Here is a 16,520-nt window from a genome sequence, read left to right as displayed (position 1 = left end):
ACGCGTCTAACGCCAGTGTCATATCTCAGGACAGCCTAGCCCTAACCACTATAACTGCCAAACGCCAGTGTCATATCTCATGGACTATACCCACTATGCGGCGTCTAACGCCAGTGTCATATCTCAGGACAGCCTAGCCCTACCACTAAAACGGCGTCTAACGCCAGTGTGATATCTCAGGACAACGCCTAGCCCTACCACTATGCGGCGTCTAACGCCAGTGTCATATCTCAGGACAGACCTAGCCCTACCACAATAATCGGCGTCCTAACGCCAGTGTCATATCTCAGGACAGCCTAGCCCTACCACTATGTGGCGTCTAACGCCAGTGTCATATCTCAGGACAGCCTACCACTATGCGGCGTCTAACGCCAGTGTCATATCTCAGGACAGCCTAGCTCTACCACTATGTGGCGTCTAACGCCAGTGTCATATCTCAGGACAGCCTAGCCCTACCACTATGTGGCGTCTAACGCCAGTGTCATATCTCAGGACAGCCTAGCCCTACCACTATGTGGCGTCTAACGCCAGTGTCATATCTCAGGACAGCCTAGCCCTACCACTATGTGGCGTCTAACGCCAGTGTCATATCTCAGGACAGCCTAGCCCTACCACTATGTGGCGTCTAACGCCAGTGTATATAGCCCTACCACTATGTGGCGTCTAACGCCAGTGTCATATCTCAGGACAGCCTAGCCCTACCACCGTGTGGCGTCTACCACTATGTGGCGTCTAACGCCAGTGTCATATCTCAGGACAGCCTAGCCCTACCACTATGTGGCGTCTAACGCCAGTGTCATATCTCAGGACAGCCTAGCCCTACCACTATGCGGCGTCTAACGCCAGTGTCATATCTCAGGACAGCCTAGCCCTACCACTATGCGGCGTCTAACGCCAGTGTCAAATCTTAGGACAGCCTAGCCTTACCAATATGCGGCGTCTAACGCCAGTGTCAAATCTCAGGACAGCCTCGCTCTTCCACCATGCGATGTGTTGCGTGCATCGTCTAGTGCCTTGTAATTCGGGAACTCTTGCCCTTTTTATAGTGATATCCTACTGAAGCATGCCGGCCAAGACACCAAGCAAGTACAACCAAAGGGGTCACATTAATTTATACTGACAACGGACAAACAAGTCGCCACACTTCCTTCATGCTGAGCGCTATGTCACAGAAGAAAACACCACTTTTATAGACTATGGAGTGTCTCGGCAAGGGGACAGAACCTAGAGCCAATCATTGGTGCGAACGAAAATTTAGTCGCCTGTATGATCATGCACTAGGGACAGCAGATACAACTCTATCGTCCTATCTGCAGGGTATATGTTATATTGTAGAAGTGAAATGTTAAGTTATATATTTTCCGTTCAGAATGGCGTTTATGAAATGGAGTCCAGGTTACACATAATAAACTCATCAAAATCCAAACGAAAGAGACATTTTTTATTACAATAAACCTTAAGTTTTTACAAAACAAATCTGAGTATATTCCCAAAAAAAGCATCAAAAGGCTGATACAGAATGTCGCCCAACAGAAAAGTAGTACATGACTTGATGCAGCACTCACAAGAAGCTGATTCAGATTATGTATAGAGCTCTTATAGGTCGTTACTTTGGCGCACAAAACGCGAACTAACTGGAAAATACGTAGACAGGCTATGTAATATAACTTTGATACGGTGTCTGTTTATTGAATCTTTTGTCTCTGTGATCGAAACTACATAGACCTAAACCTAAACTCTCAAATAATAGGACTTCGTATATATTACGCTACCAAAGTCTCAACGATTAGGACTTCGTCCAGATGAGATTATTGCGCTACCGAACTCTCAATCAATAGGACTAAGTATAGCCGAGATTATTGCGCTACCGAAGTCTCAACCATTAGGACTAAGTATAGCCGAGATTATTGCGCTACCGAACTCTCAATCAATAGGATTAAGTATAGACAACAGCATCCTCTTATAGTCGCCGCTACATTCACTATCCACCGCTTCTCTTAGGGTTCTGCGATCGTCTTCGGGCTGCATGAAGTAGTACTCTGTGATAATCTCCTGCATGTCCACCTATACAAATATAGACACAGTCACTTAGTGGGACTTGTACATTTATATGTACATTTATACGTAGACACCTATACAAATATAGACACAGTGACTTAGTGGGACTTGTACATTTATACGTAGACACCAATACAAATATAGACACAGTCACTTAGTAGGACTTGTACATTTATACGTAGACATCTTTACAAATATAGACACAGTCACTTAGTGGGACTTGTACATTTATACGTAGACACCAATACAAATATAGACACAGTCACTTAGTGGGACTTGTACATTTATACGTAGACACCTATACAAATATAGACACAGTCACTTAGTGGGACTTGTACATTTATACGTAGACACCTATACAAATATAGACACAGTCACTTAGTGGGACTTGTACATTTATACGTAGACACCTATACAAATATAGACACAGTCACTTAGTGGGACTTGTACATTTATACGTATACACCTATACAAATATAGGACACAGTCACTTAGTGGGACTTGTACATTTATACGTAGACACCTATACAAATATAGACACAGTGACTTAGTGGGACTTGTACATTTATATGTACATTTATACGTAGACACCTATACAAATATAGACACAGTGACTTAGTGGGACTTGTACATTTATATGTACATTTATACGTAGACACCTATACAAAGACACCTATACAAATATAGACACAGTGACTTAGTGGGACTTGTACATTTATATGTACATTTATACGTAGACACCTATACAAATATAGACACAGACACTTAGTGAGACTTGTACATTTATATGTACATTTACACGTAGACACCTATACAAATATAGACACAGTGACTTAGTGGGACTTGTACATTTATACGTAGACACCTATACAAATATAGACACAGACACTTAGTGAGACTTGTACATTTATATGTACATTTACACGTAGACACCTATACAAATATAGACACAGTGACTTAGTGGGACTTGTACATTTATACGTAGACACTTATACAAATATAGACACAGTCACTTAGTGGTACTTGTACATTTATACGTAGACACCTATACAAATATAGGACACAGTCACTTAGTGGGACTTGTACATTTATACGTAGACACCTATACAAATATAGACACAGTCACTTAGTGGGACTTGTACATTTATACGTAGACACCTATACAAATATAGACACAGTCACTTAGTGGGACTTGTACATTTATACGAAGACACCTATACAAATATAGACACAGTCACTTAGTGGGACTTGTACATTTATACGTAGACACCTATACAAATATAGACACAGTCACTTAGTGGGACTTGTACATTTATACGTAGACACCTATACAAATATAGGACACAGTCACTTAGTGGGACTTGTACATTTATACGTAGACACCTATACAAATATAGACACAGTCACTTAGTGGGACTTGTACATTTATATGTACATTTATACGTAGACACCTATACAAATATAGACACAGTCACTTAGTGGGACTTGTACATTTATACGTAGACACCTATACAAATATAGACACAGTCACTTAGTGGGACTTGTACATTTATACGTAGACACCTATACAAATATAGACACAGTCACTTAGTGGGACTTGTACATTTATACGTAGACACCTATACAAATATAGACACAGTCACTTAGTGGGACTTGTACATTTCTACATAGACACCTTTACAAATATAGACACAATCTGTTAGTGGGATTGGTACATTTATACGTAGACACCTGTAAAAACAAAGACAAAGCCAAATTTGACCAGAAACATCTTCTGTGGAAGGGGAACAGGGGGTCAGAGTCAAAAAGTATACAAACTCTGTTCCTCTTTCCTCGAAGATGTTTCTGGCCAAATTTGGTTACAATCCATGCAGGATTCTATTACTAGTAGCGATTTAAAAGATTTGCCTCAATTTCCCCTATTGGGCCCCGCCCCCGCCCATCCTGACCCCCAAGGGGGGGGGGAGGGTTCAGATCCAAAATTTATACAAACTCTGTTACCCTCCCCCCCCCCTTCCCCAAGGATGTTTCTGGCCAAATTTGGTTACAATCCATGCAGAACTCTATGACTAGTAGCGATTTAAAGAAAATGTTGACGGACGGACGCCGCGCCATGACATATGCTCAGTGGCCCTTCGCTAAAAACCCAATGAACCTGTATTCAGAACATTACATGGCATTACAAACCAGGTGAGTGATACAGGCCATCTGGGCCTCTTGTTTTGAACTTCTGTAGGTAGGTAGGTTGACATACATGTACAAGAACTTTACACTTGCATCATTGGCGAAATTTCCGATAATTTTTTTTTGAAAACCATTTCCATGCAGCTGGTGTGTTTCGATTGGTGAACATTGATACACCACTTACTGGGTGGTTCTATGATAAAACAAAAATAGCTCACCTCACTCCTAGAGACAATAAGTCGGATGAGATCGTCATCTTCGGTACCAATACCTCTCATGGCCTTATCCAGTCTCTTAGCGAAAAACAAGGGCTTATTTTCTGCTATATCGACTGAAATAAAAATGGCACATTATTATCATATTTGTGCGATATTCAAAAACGGTAGATTGCAAATCCATTTATGGTCAATTTAGTATGGCACACAAAACCGTGTGTCCGTCGGAAATATTGCAATCGAATTATCCAACGGTCATGGGTATATGGACTAGTGATAGTAACTCCTGGAATACCAAAGGGTACTCATAAAATATCTAAAAATGTCTATGGTCACTTGGGTAATGTGGTCTATAGACACATGGGTAGGATGGTCTATTGACACTTGGGTAGGGTGGTCTATGAACACTTGGGTAGGGTGGTCTATGAACACTTGGGTAGGGTGGTCTATGGACACTTGGGTAGGGTGGTCTATGGACACTTGGGTAGGGTGGTCTATGGACACTTGGGTAGGGTGGTCTATGGACACTTGGGTAGGGTGGTCTATGGACACTTGGGTAGGGTGGTCTATGGACACTTGGGTAGGGTGGTCTATGGACACTTGGGTAGGGTGGTCTATGGACACTTGGGTAGGGTGGTCTATGGACACTTGGGTAGGGTGGTCTATGGACACTTGGGTAGGGTGGTCTATGGACACTTGGGTAGGGTGGTCTATGGACACTTGGGTAGGGTGGTCTATGGACACTTGGGTAGGGTGGTCTATGGACACTTGGGTAGGGTGGTCTATGGACACTTGGGTAGGGTGGTCTATGGACACTTGGGTAGGGTGGTCTATGGACACTTGGGTAGGGTGGTCTATGGACACTTGGGTAGGGTGGTCTATGGACACTTGGGTAGGGGTGGTCTATGGACACTTGGGTAGGGTGGTCTATGGACACTTGGGTAGGGTGGTCTATGGACACTTGGGTAGGATGGTCTATGGACACTTGGGTAGGACACTGGTGGTAGGTGGTCTATGGACACTTGGGTAGGATGTGGTCTATGGACACTTGGTAGGGTGGTCTATGGACGACACTTGGGTAGGTGGTCTATGGACACTTGGGTAGGGTGGTCTATGGACACTTGGGTAGGGTTGGGTCTATGGACACTTGGTAGGTGGTCTATGGGGTAGGTGGTCTATGGACACTTGGGTAGGGTGGTCTATGGACACTTGGGTAGGTTGGTCTATGGACACTTGGGTAGGGTGGTCTATGGACACTTGGGTAGGATGGTCTATGGACACTTGGGTAGGATGGTCTATGGACACTTGGGTAGGGTGGTCTATGGACACTTGGTAGTAGGGTGACACTTGGGTAGGGTGGTCTATGGACACTTGGGTAGGATGGACTTGGGTAGGTATGGACACTTGGGTAGGGTGGTCTATGGACACTTGGGTAGGATGGTTCTATGGACACTTGTGGGTAGGTGGTCTATGGACACTTGGGTAGGGTGGTCTATGGACACTTGGGTAGGGTGGTCTATGGACACTTGGGTAGGGTGGGTCTATGGACACTTGGGTAGGATGGTCTATGGACACTTGGGTAGGGTGGTCTATGGACACTTGGGTAGGTGGTCTATGGACACTTGGGTAGGATGGTCTATGGACACTTGGGTAGGGTGGTCTATGGACACTTGGGTAGGTGGTCTATGGACACTTGGGTAGGATGGTCTATGGACACTTGGGTAGGGGTGGTCTATGGACACTTGGGTAGGGTCTATGACCTTGGTCTATGGACACACTGGGTAGGTGTTCTATGGTGGTCTATGGACACTTGGGTAGGTTATGTCTATGGACACTTGGGTAGGTGGGTCTATGGACACTTGGGTAGGGTGGTCTATGGACACTTGGGTAGGATGGTCTATGGACACTTGGGTAGGGTGGTCTATGGACACTTGGGTAGGGTGGTCTATGGACACTTGGGTAGGGTGGTCTATGGACACTTGGGTAGGATGGTCTATGGACACTTGGGTAGGGTGGTCTATGGACACTTGGGTAGGTGTCTAGGACACTGGTAGGTGTCTATGGACACTTGGGTAGGGTGGTCTATGGACACTTGGGTAGGGTGGTCTATGGACACTTGGGTAGGACATTGGTGGTCTATGGACACTTGGGTAGGGTGGTCTATGGACACTTGGGTAGGGTGGTCTATGGACACTTGGGTAGGGTGGTCTATGGACACTTGGGTAGGGTGGTCTATGGACACTTGGGTAGGGTGGTCTATGGACACTTGGGTAGGGTGGTCTATGGACACTTGGGTAGGTGTCTATGGACACTTGGTAGGGTGGTCTATGGACACTTGGGTAGGGTGGTCTATGGACACTTGGGTAGGGTGGTCATGGACACTTGGGTAGGGTGGTCTATGGACACTTGGGTAGGGTTGGTCTATGGACACTTGGGTAGGATGGTCTATGACACTTGGGTAGGGTGGTCTACACTTGGGTAGGGTGGTCTATGGACACTTGGGTAGGGTGGTCTATGGACACTTGGGGTAGGGTGGTCTATGGACACTTGGGTAGGGTGGTCTATGGACACTTGGGTAGGGTGGTCTATGGACACTTGGGTAGGGTGGTCTATGGACACTTGGGTAGGGTGGTCTATGGACACTTGGGTAGGATGGTCTATGGACACTTGGGTAGGGTGGTCTATGGACACTTGGGTAGGGTGGTCTATGGACACTTGGGTAGGGATGGTCTATGGGACACTTGGGTAGGGTGGTCTATGGACACTTGGGTAGGATGGTCTATGGACACTTGGGTAGGATGGTCTATAGACACTTGGGTAGGGTGGTCTATGAACACTTGGGTAGGGTGGTCTATGGACACTTGGGTAGGGTGGTCTATGGACACTTGGGTAGGATGGTCTATGGACACTTGGGTAGGATGGTCTATGGACACTTTAGTAGGATGGTCTATGGACACTTTAGTAGGATGGTCTATAGACACTTGGGTAGGATGGTCTATGGACCTTGGGTAGGTGGTCTATGGACACTTGGGTAGGGTGGTCTATGAACACTTTTAGGGTGGTCTATGACACTGGGTAGGTGGTCTATGGACACTTGGGTAGGATGGTCTACGAACTTGGACAATTGGGTAGGGTGGTCTATGAACACTTGGTAGGGTGGTCTATGGACACTTAGGTAGGATGGTCTACGGACACTAGGGTAGGGTGGTCTATAGACACTGGGGTAGGGTATATATCGTAACTCTCAGCATCGTATTACCTATTGCCATATATCCACTCTGTAAGGACCCGTCCACTTCACTGTCTATCGCCTCTCGGATAGGCTGTTCCTTATCTGCCGCGTACCTTTCAAATACTCTCCTCAAGTGAGCAAAACTCCGTCTACACAACACTTCATTGAATTCGCATTCATCTGTTCCCCAACAACCGACTCCTGCCTACAAAAGTCAACACCATTGTTATTTTATATTTCCTTATTAATGCGCATGTATGATGAACCCTATATTATAAATATCATGCACTTAGTATATACCTCATACAGTTTGTATATAACACTCGTGTAGAGGTCATCCAATACGTACCTCATACAGTTTGTATATAACACTCGTGTAGAGGTCATCCAATACGTACCTCATACAGTTTGTATATAACACTCGTGTAGAGGTCATCCAATACGTACCTCATACAGTTTGTATATAACACTCGTGTAGAGGTCATCCAATACGTACCTCATACAGTTTGTATATAACACTCGTGTAGAGGTCATCCAATACGTACCTCATACAGTTTGTTTACGTCTTCTTCGACGGCGTCGTCGTCTACATCGCCGTCTTCATCTCTCGACGCAGTCACCAAGGAAATCATCAAACGGCCAAAGTACCCGGATGTATCGCTGTCCAAATCTTGCTCCAAAGGCGTCTCGTACTCTATAAAATAAGAAGAATCATTATTTTAAACATACATGATGTATAGATCTCTAAGTAGCTCTCTTTTGAACAGAGCTCTAGTGTTAATCAAGGTCAAGATCAATGTCTGTTGCGTTTAGGACTAGTAGCCAGTCGCAGAAGACGTCATAAAAACTTACGGTGAATACAAGCCGCAATACACTTCTGGTCCAGAGGACCCTATCAGGACATCAGGCAGTCTAGACTCAATATAGTAATATATTGTTAAACTATTTATTGAACTAAGTGATTTCTCCAACTAAGTGAATTCTCTTTATTTTAACTTTAAACTATTTCTTGAACTTAGTGCATTCTCTTCATTATAACCTTTGACTGATATAATTAATAATAATTGTTTTGCAACAAGCATGCAATGGATTTTGACAATTAGGCAATGGCTTTTCCAAAGTAGGCGATGACTTATCATCTGATAAAGTTGATAACACTTGAAATAGCTAGAGCAACCCTATTGCAATGCATGGTCAGGAACCTACAGATGATCTCACTACGCTCCGCTACACTTATCATACATTGATCACACTACGCTCCGCTACATTTATCACACATTGATCACACTACGCTCCGCTACACTTATCATACATTGATCTCACTACGCTTCGCTACACTTATCATACATTGATCTCACTACGCTCCGCTACACTTATCATACATTGATCACACTACGCTCCGCTACACTTATCATACATTGATCTCACTACGCTCCGCAACACTTATCATACATTGATCTCACTACGCTCCGCTACACTTATCATACATTGATCACACTACGCTCCGCTACACTTATCATACATTGATCTCACTACGCTCCGCTACTGTAGCCGAGTGGTTAAGATGTCTCGGCATATTACAACGAGCCTTCCATCTCTGGGTCGCGAGTTCGAATCTCATGCGGAGTAGTTTCCAGGTACTAACCGCTGGTTTTTCTCAAGGTACTCCAGCTTTCCTCCGCCAAAAAATGGCAGTCCTTGCAAAGGCTTATGATAGGACCTTAAACTAATAAAACCCAATCCCGCTACACTTATTGTACGGTTGATCGCACCACGTTCCGCTACACTTATCATACGGTTGATCGCACTACGCTCCGCTACACTTATCATACGGTTGATCGCACTACGCTCCGCTACACTTATCATACGGTTGCTCGCACTACGCTCCGCTACACTTATCACACGGTTCAATGTCCAAATATTTTATTGACAAAAAATGTTAGCTTCAATTGGATTAGACATCAGGCATAGCCTACTTAGTCTTCTCCTGATATTGGTGGTACAAGCAAACAATTATATAAACATATATATAATATGTTTTTAAACGGTTGATTGCATTACGCTCCGCTTCAACCGTGGTTCTCGACGATGTTTGTTGGGTGCCTTGAGGGTGGACTATTTTTATGGTGGATCATGAATTACACATATATGTGTGATGTACCTTGTTCATACACCTCCTTGATTTCAGCCAATTCCTCGTTAGTCCGAGAACACATGATTTCTACCAAGGCTGTCTCGTCTGTTCCGGCCCCCTAAAACATTAAAACATTAATACTAAAGCTATAGATATATATAATTACCTGGTTGAGAGGGCACTATTGCCTCATAGTATTGTCGAGGGATGGACTAGAACCGAGGGCACTGTGAGGGTACCATCACATCACAAGACAGTGCAATCAGACATGGGTCTCTGACAATGGTAAAAACTCATACTACCATAAAATATGTAGCCTAGTGAATTGTGACGTATATTTGTCATTTTTTACATGAAATTATTACGATAGAGCCTCAGTACTTACACTCATGGCCTTGTGGAGTTCTCGTGCGTCATAAAGACGCGGAGGTGTCATCAAGGCGACCACTGCGTTCTCAAAGTTACATCCCAGTTCCGACTTGAGGTCATCAATAAGATCCTACAAAAAAAAGGGATCGAGAAAATTTAGGAAAACTGGCGAAGAAAATCAGAAAAGTGTTAAATACAGACGGAACATTCAGGCAACCGCAAAGACGGGCGGGGAAATTCAGGAAAGTGACAAGGTCAGACGAGATATTCAGGAAAGTGTCAAATACAGACAGGAAATTAAGGAAAGTTTCAAAGAGTAACAAAGACAGACTGGAAAATTCAAGAAAGTGTTAAAGACAGACTAAAGAATTCAGTGATTTTATCAAAGACAGACGGGAAAATTCAGGAATGTTTCACAGACAGGTGCAAAAATTCAGGAATGTTTCACAGACAGGTGGGAAAATTCAGTAATGTTTCACAGACAGGTGCGAAAATTCAGGAATGTTTCACAGACAGGTGGGGAAATTCAGTTAAATGACAGACAAGCTGGCAAATTCAAGGTGTCGAAAACAGGCGGGAATTTGAGGAGAATGTTTAAGACAGGCGGGAATTTGAGGAGAATGTTTTTAAGGCAGGCGGGAATTTCAGGAAAATGTTTAAGACAGGCGGGAATTTCAGGAGAATGTTTAAGACAGGCGGCGGGAAATTTGAGGGTAGTTTCAAAGGCAGACTTTCTCATACTTAGGTGTACTATTTAACTACAATGGAAGCTTCACAGCTGCCAAAAAACAATTGAGTATTCAAGCCAATAAAGCACTTTTTGCTCTTTACCGTAAGATAAGAAATATTAATTTACCTGTTGATATACAACTTAAGTTATTCGATTCATTAGTTACTCCAATATTATTATATTCATGTGAAATATGGGGGTTCGAAAATACAAGTATGTTGGAAAAAATACATCTACAGTTCTGTAAAAGAATTCTTGGTCTACGAAAAAATACATCTAATTTTATGATTTACGGAGAAACCGGCAGGTATCCTCTTACTGTTAATATAAAACTAAAAATGATAAATTTTGGTATACTCTTCTATCCAATGAAAGCAAACTGTCTAGTTTTATGTACAAATTGATGTATACTCTCCATGTAACTGGTCAGATTGAGTTTAAATGGATGAAATATGTTAAAAATATTTTAGACAGTGTTGGATTAAGTTTTGTTTGGATACATCAGAGAAATTGTTTACCTAATATTAAATATCTACATTCAATTATTACTCAAAAATTGCAAGACCAATTTATACAAACATGGTTTAACCAATTAGAAAACACGCCGAGAGGACGGACATACTCTATATTTAAATACCATTTTGGATTCGAAGATTATCTTATGCGATTAAATGTAAAAGACAGGAAAACAATATGTAAATTTAGAACCTCAAATATAAAATTTCCGGTTGAAACTGGAAGATGGGCTGGGATACAACGTCAAGATAGAGTATGTCCACTTTGTAGCGCAGGTACTGGAGACGAGTTCCATTTTTTATTTGTGTGTAACAACCATAATGTAGCCCAATTGCGTAGTAAATATATCCCAAATTACTATTACAGAAATCCTAATTACTACAAAATGAAAGGAATGTTCTCAATATTTTATAAGAAACTATATATTAATGTCAGTTTGTTCATCCAAAAAATAGTCAAGTTATTATAACACATTTGTATCACCCAGCATTGTGATTATGTAGTAGATAAGTTTATTATATTTATAGTTACAATTATGAAATGTTAAAATGTATGTATTTTTCCATATTTTCTCTGCAAATAATGTTACATTTTGCCTGACATGCATCCATTCTGTTAAAAATGTCAGACCAAATTATTATTGCAAAAATCCTAATTACTACAAAATTAAAGAAATGTTCTCAATATTTTATAAGAAACTATATACTAATGTCAGTTTGTTCATCCAAAAAATAGTCAAGTTATTATAACACACTAGTATCACCCAGCACTGTGATTATGTAGTAGATAAGTTTATTATATTTATAGTTACAATTATGAAATGTTAAAATGTATGTATTTTTCCATATTTTCTCTGCAAATAATGTTACATTTTGCCTGTCATGCATCCATTCTGTTAAAAATGTCTGACCTCTTGTTATACACTATTTTGTGTATCTGAGTGAATAAATAAAATCTTGAAATCAGGCGGGAATTTGAGGAGAATGTTTTTAAGGCAGGCGGGAATTTCAGGAAAATGTTTAAGACAGGCGGGAATTTCAGGAGAATGTTTAAGACAGGCGGCGGGAAATTTGAGGGTAGTTTCAAAGGCAGACTAGAGGATTCAGTAATTTTATCAAAGACAGACGGTAAAATTCAAGTATGTTTCAAATCAGTGAAAAATTAAGGAAAATGACAGACAAGCTGTCAAGTTCAGGAAATATCGAAGACAAGCGGGAAATCTCTCGAACGCGTGAAAGACAGGAGGGCATTCTGCACATACCAAAGTCAGGTGTGTAGATTCTGGAAAGAGTCTTCAAAGACGACAGGTGAAGTTTGGAAAATGTTAATGACCAAATATGGTGGTACAAAAAGAAGTTCTTGCGAGTGATACAAAGGAAAGAAACTTTGGTATATCTTAATAGAAATAAATTGCTCAAAACAATAACGGAATATTAGACATATGAAAAAAGTAAATCTATAAGTACAAGGGAGATTATGTATAGGATGGTCTAAGGGAGATTATTAGACAATAGACAATGTTTATTAAACCAATCAAGGTCCCGCACGGGGCATTTACATACAAAACATTTATGATTACATAAAGTAGACATCATACAGGACAACTTTTACAGTGAAAACGCACTTATATGACTAGAGATTCATAACTAGATAACTATAAAGGTTATATAATAGTAGATATACAACCAACAGTAGATATCATAGATAGTTAAAATATTATTAGAACTGTTAATGTATATGAGTTGTTCCCCTTTATTTTGACAGTATAAAGACGTAGAACCGAAAGAACGTGTTGAGCTAATATCCACTCAACTTCGCTACAATACATAAAACATACAAACCTTGCCATAGGACTGTTTGTAAACGTCCGCGATTTCCTGACGTTGCGCATTGTTGTGGCTGTCTATGATCTTAATGATGGTCTCTTCTTCAGTGCCTGTCAATCAAATATACAGAGAAACACATTCAATGCATCATACAGCAAGCTTAGTCCGCTAAACCTGCCTATATTATTAGGCTTTTTTTTTTGCCTAATATATATTAGGCAAAAAAAAGCCTAATAATATAGGCAGGTTTAGCGGACTAACAGCAAGCTTAGCTGCAATATTGTAGCTCAAAAGACTTTCAGAAGATAATGTACAAAAACGATGTTTGTGCAAACCATTATTAAAATGTTATGATTATATTAATATGTATTTTATCTTACTTGTTTGATTTCACATACCTACTAGGCAATAAAACGGAACCGTATAAATTATCAATTTCACAACGAGACATTATTTTTATCACATATAAATTTTCGAAGGAAAATGATAGTTATACTTGTTTGGACAAAAATAAGATATATATCTACAACAAAGTATAGAAAACTGTGCCCGAATGATTTTCTGAGGAAGTATACATCCTGTACGGAGGTAGTTATAGGATACAGGGGAGGAGTAATGAGTTCAGGGGAGGGGCAGGAGTTGAATTGTCGTCCAGGGGTGAGGGTCGGGTAATCCGAGGGAGGGACAAGAAAATTTGTTAGATATCCGAGGGAGACATTACCACAGCCTTTCATTGCATCACGGAGTGCAGCAGCCGCGTCATCGGCACTAAAGTCTTCATTTGCAAATACGGTTCCCTGGAAATAGACGAGTTATACTTAATTATATATACAGAATAAAGCTTCTTATAGGGAAATAATAAGCAAATATGAGCGACAAGTCATACATACATTTGGATATAACTGTTATATACTGCACTGTGAGCTTAGATTGATCACTTCAAATAGGAAAAGAATCATAAAGTGAGATGAAGTTGTAACTGTCAAACCGACAGTACATTAATCAAACATGTCATGGATATTAATCAAGGTCGTCTAACTACAGGTCCCAGGGGTGAATATTAAGTAATATCGTCTCATCAGTATGTCCGTACACCTCTGCCCCGGGGTCCAGCTGGATCCACTCACAGGCTTATGATACCTCTAATTGTGTAATACTGGGCCCAGTAATCAAAAGCCTGTGTTCTAACTTCATTTGTATATGTAACCTGTTTTTTTCTTCTAGTTTTGTTGTTTTAACTATTTCACTACAGCGTGTATTATTGTGATGTTGTAAGATGACACTATCTGTTATCCATACTATAAGACAGTAACACTGTAGTTCTGTAGACGTCTGTTCCACTCCGCCGCACAAAGTCGCATCAACCTATAGGTAATATATACGAGAGAGATCCCCAATATACTAAAGTAACAAAAGACGTTTCTTTTCGCTTTCAGCCATCCGTGTCGGAGGTAGATATATAAGTTTATGTGTTTGTTGGTGTAGTCTTGAGTTACACGGTCTATTTTTATTTGTCCTCAAAAATCTATACATGTATGTGTGAGGAGCCGCAGATATTACCTTTCTCATCTCTGTCACGTGATAGCTGGTAACTGATGAACTATCTGTTATTTACCTGTATAACAGGGTGCCCTTCCTCCCCACCCCCGCCCTGTAAAATTTTACCATATGATATATATATTCCAGGTATGTGACCTACATCGCCCCTGATCACAGGTAACTTATTGGCCGCACGGAAATCGTCAGGTAAACTTGTAAATACCTACAGGTCAGAATACACAGGCTATCAATCGAGGGACCGGTCACTTTCATATATCTATACACATACTGATATACATACAGTCTATGTACAGAACATAAAATACAGTTGTATGCACATTAGTCAATATGTTTCGTTTGCTGCATTCCAGAAATGTTATGTTTTCTGAAGGTACAAAATGTATAAATGCCGACATACATGTACATCCCATATGTATCGATTATGAATTTCTAAAGGATATATATAGGAGCATATATCTACAAATCAGAATTAAATGTGAATAAAGTGTGCAGTGCACTACCGGTCACAAACTTCACGATACATATCTTAAACCGCTCAAGTTATCAACAAAATAATTAATTTACAAAAACCATACATATATGTACAGCACGAGGACCCCGCCCACTGCTGCTCTTTACCTGTGATGAAGGTAAAATTACGGCCATGTTTCAATGTCTTTCTTATAAATCAGAGGTCATTTTTACACAAAATTTCTTGTCTGTGTAAAGAAATATTTGTTTTATCAAATGTGCAAGAAAGATAAACTTATATAGATATAATTCGAACTTACCGGCATGTTTGCTGTTCAGGTGTGTGTCCTCCTGCGTCTACCTGGTGGGTTCTAAGGTGTGGGATGACAGGTAAGTCACGTGACTACTGACTCACATACCTTACTCCCATTCACATTTTTTTGCCTTTTTGCTGCAGGTGACGTAGCCGACATTTTCTCCACGTCACCTGACGGCAATATCACATGATGTGGGTTAAATACGTATGTAATTTATCTATTGTATATATAAATATCAATTAATAATACACATATGTATGCAGGGCCTTTCGACAGAGATCGATGTCTGTGAGTAGGCGGGTTATGTGATCAGAGACGCAAGGAATGTGATACCGGGATCACCTAAACATTAAAGAATTTCAAATATAGAATATACATGTGTACATCAAAATGACTGAGGAATGTTGTGCACATTTTATACATAGTTTGTATTTTGTTAGTAAGTTTTGCCTTGAGGCAGTTGTAAGCTTACATTCTAATCAAGAGAATTCGAGACTAACAAGTTGATTCCCGTTATAGGTCGAAGATGGTCTGATTAGTTTAACGTCCTGTTAACAGACAGAATCATTTAAGGATGTGTCAGGTTTAGATGGTGGAACCCGGATAAAAAGCCCAACCAGCAGTCAGACATGCATGATAGCTGCCCCATATGGGATTCCAACTCACTACCTAGAGATAGATGGCTTGTACATGTGGTAATAGTCTGGACATCTTAACCACTCGAACACCTACAAATGACCAACTAACTTACTCTCAAAGCTTCGTGGGTACTTCCACAAGGATCTGAGAATTAGTTGTTGTTTATATCATTATGGACCCACCAGAGTGCCCATAGACCATTTTAGACGTTAAGTCAAAATTCGACATAATTATATTCTACATAGCACTATTGTCTCCTGGAACTTTCCATCCCTTTATCTGATCCCATT

The 16,520-nt window shown here is 40.9% G+C and overlaps 1 protein-coding gene across 1 annotated transcript; it reads right to left on the bottom strand.

Moving 5' to 3' along the window:
- Positions 1 to 1,420: 1,420 nt before the first annotated feature.
- LOC138325991 (annexin A4-like) lies at positions 1,421 to 15,732 on the bottom strand. The gene is made up of 9 exons (XM_069272050.1): positions 15,595 to 15,732; positions 13,986 to 14,061; positions 13,280 to 13,374; positions 10,209 to 10,322; positions 9,851 to 9,941; positions 8,235 to 8,383; positions 7,717 to 7,894; positions 4,461 to 4,573; positions 1,421 to 2,064 (listed from the first exon to the last, which is right to left on the bottom strand). The coding sequence occupies exons 1-9, from the start codon at positions 15,598 to 15,600 to the stop codon at positions 1,924 to 1,926; spliced, it is 963 nt and encodes a 320-aa protein (XP_069128151.1). The 5' UTR covers positions 15,601 to 15,732; the 3' UTR covers positions 1,421 to 1,923.
- Positions 15,733 to 16,520: the final 788 nt, after the last annotated feature.

This window comes from Argopecten irradians, chromosome 6, assembly GCF_041381155.1.
Source record: "Argopecten irradians isolate NY chromosome 6, Ai_NY, whole genome shotgun sequence".
In the NCBI taxonomy this organism is placed as follows: Eukaryota; Metazoa; Mollusca; class Bivalvia; order Pectinida; family Pectinidae; genus Argopecten; species Argopecten irradians.
The sequence above is the reverse complement of the archived record's forward strand: the minus strand, read 5'-3'. Positions and strand labels throughout refer to the sequence as shown.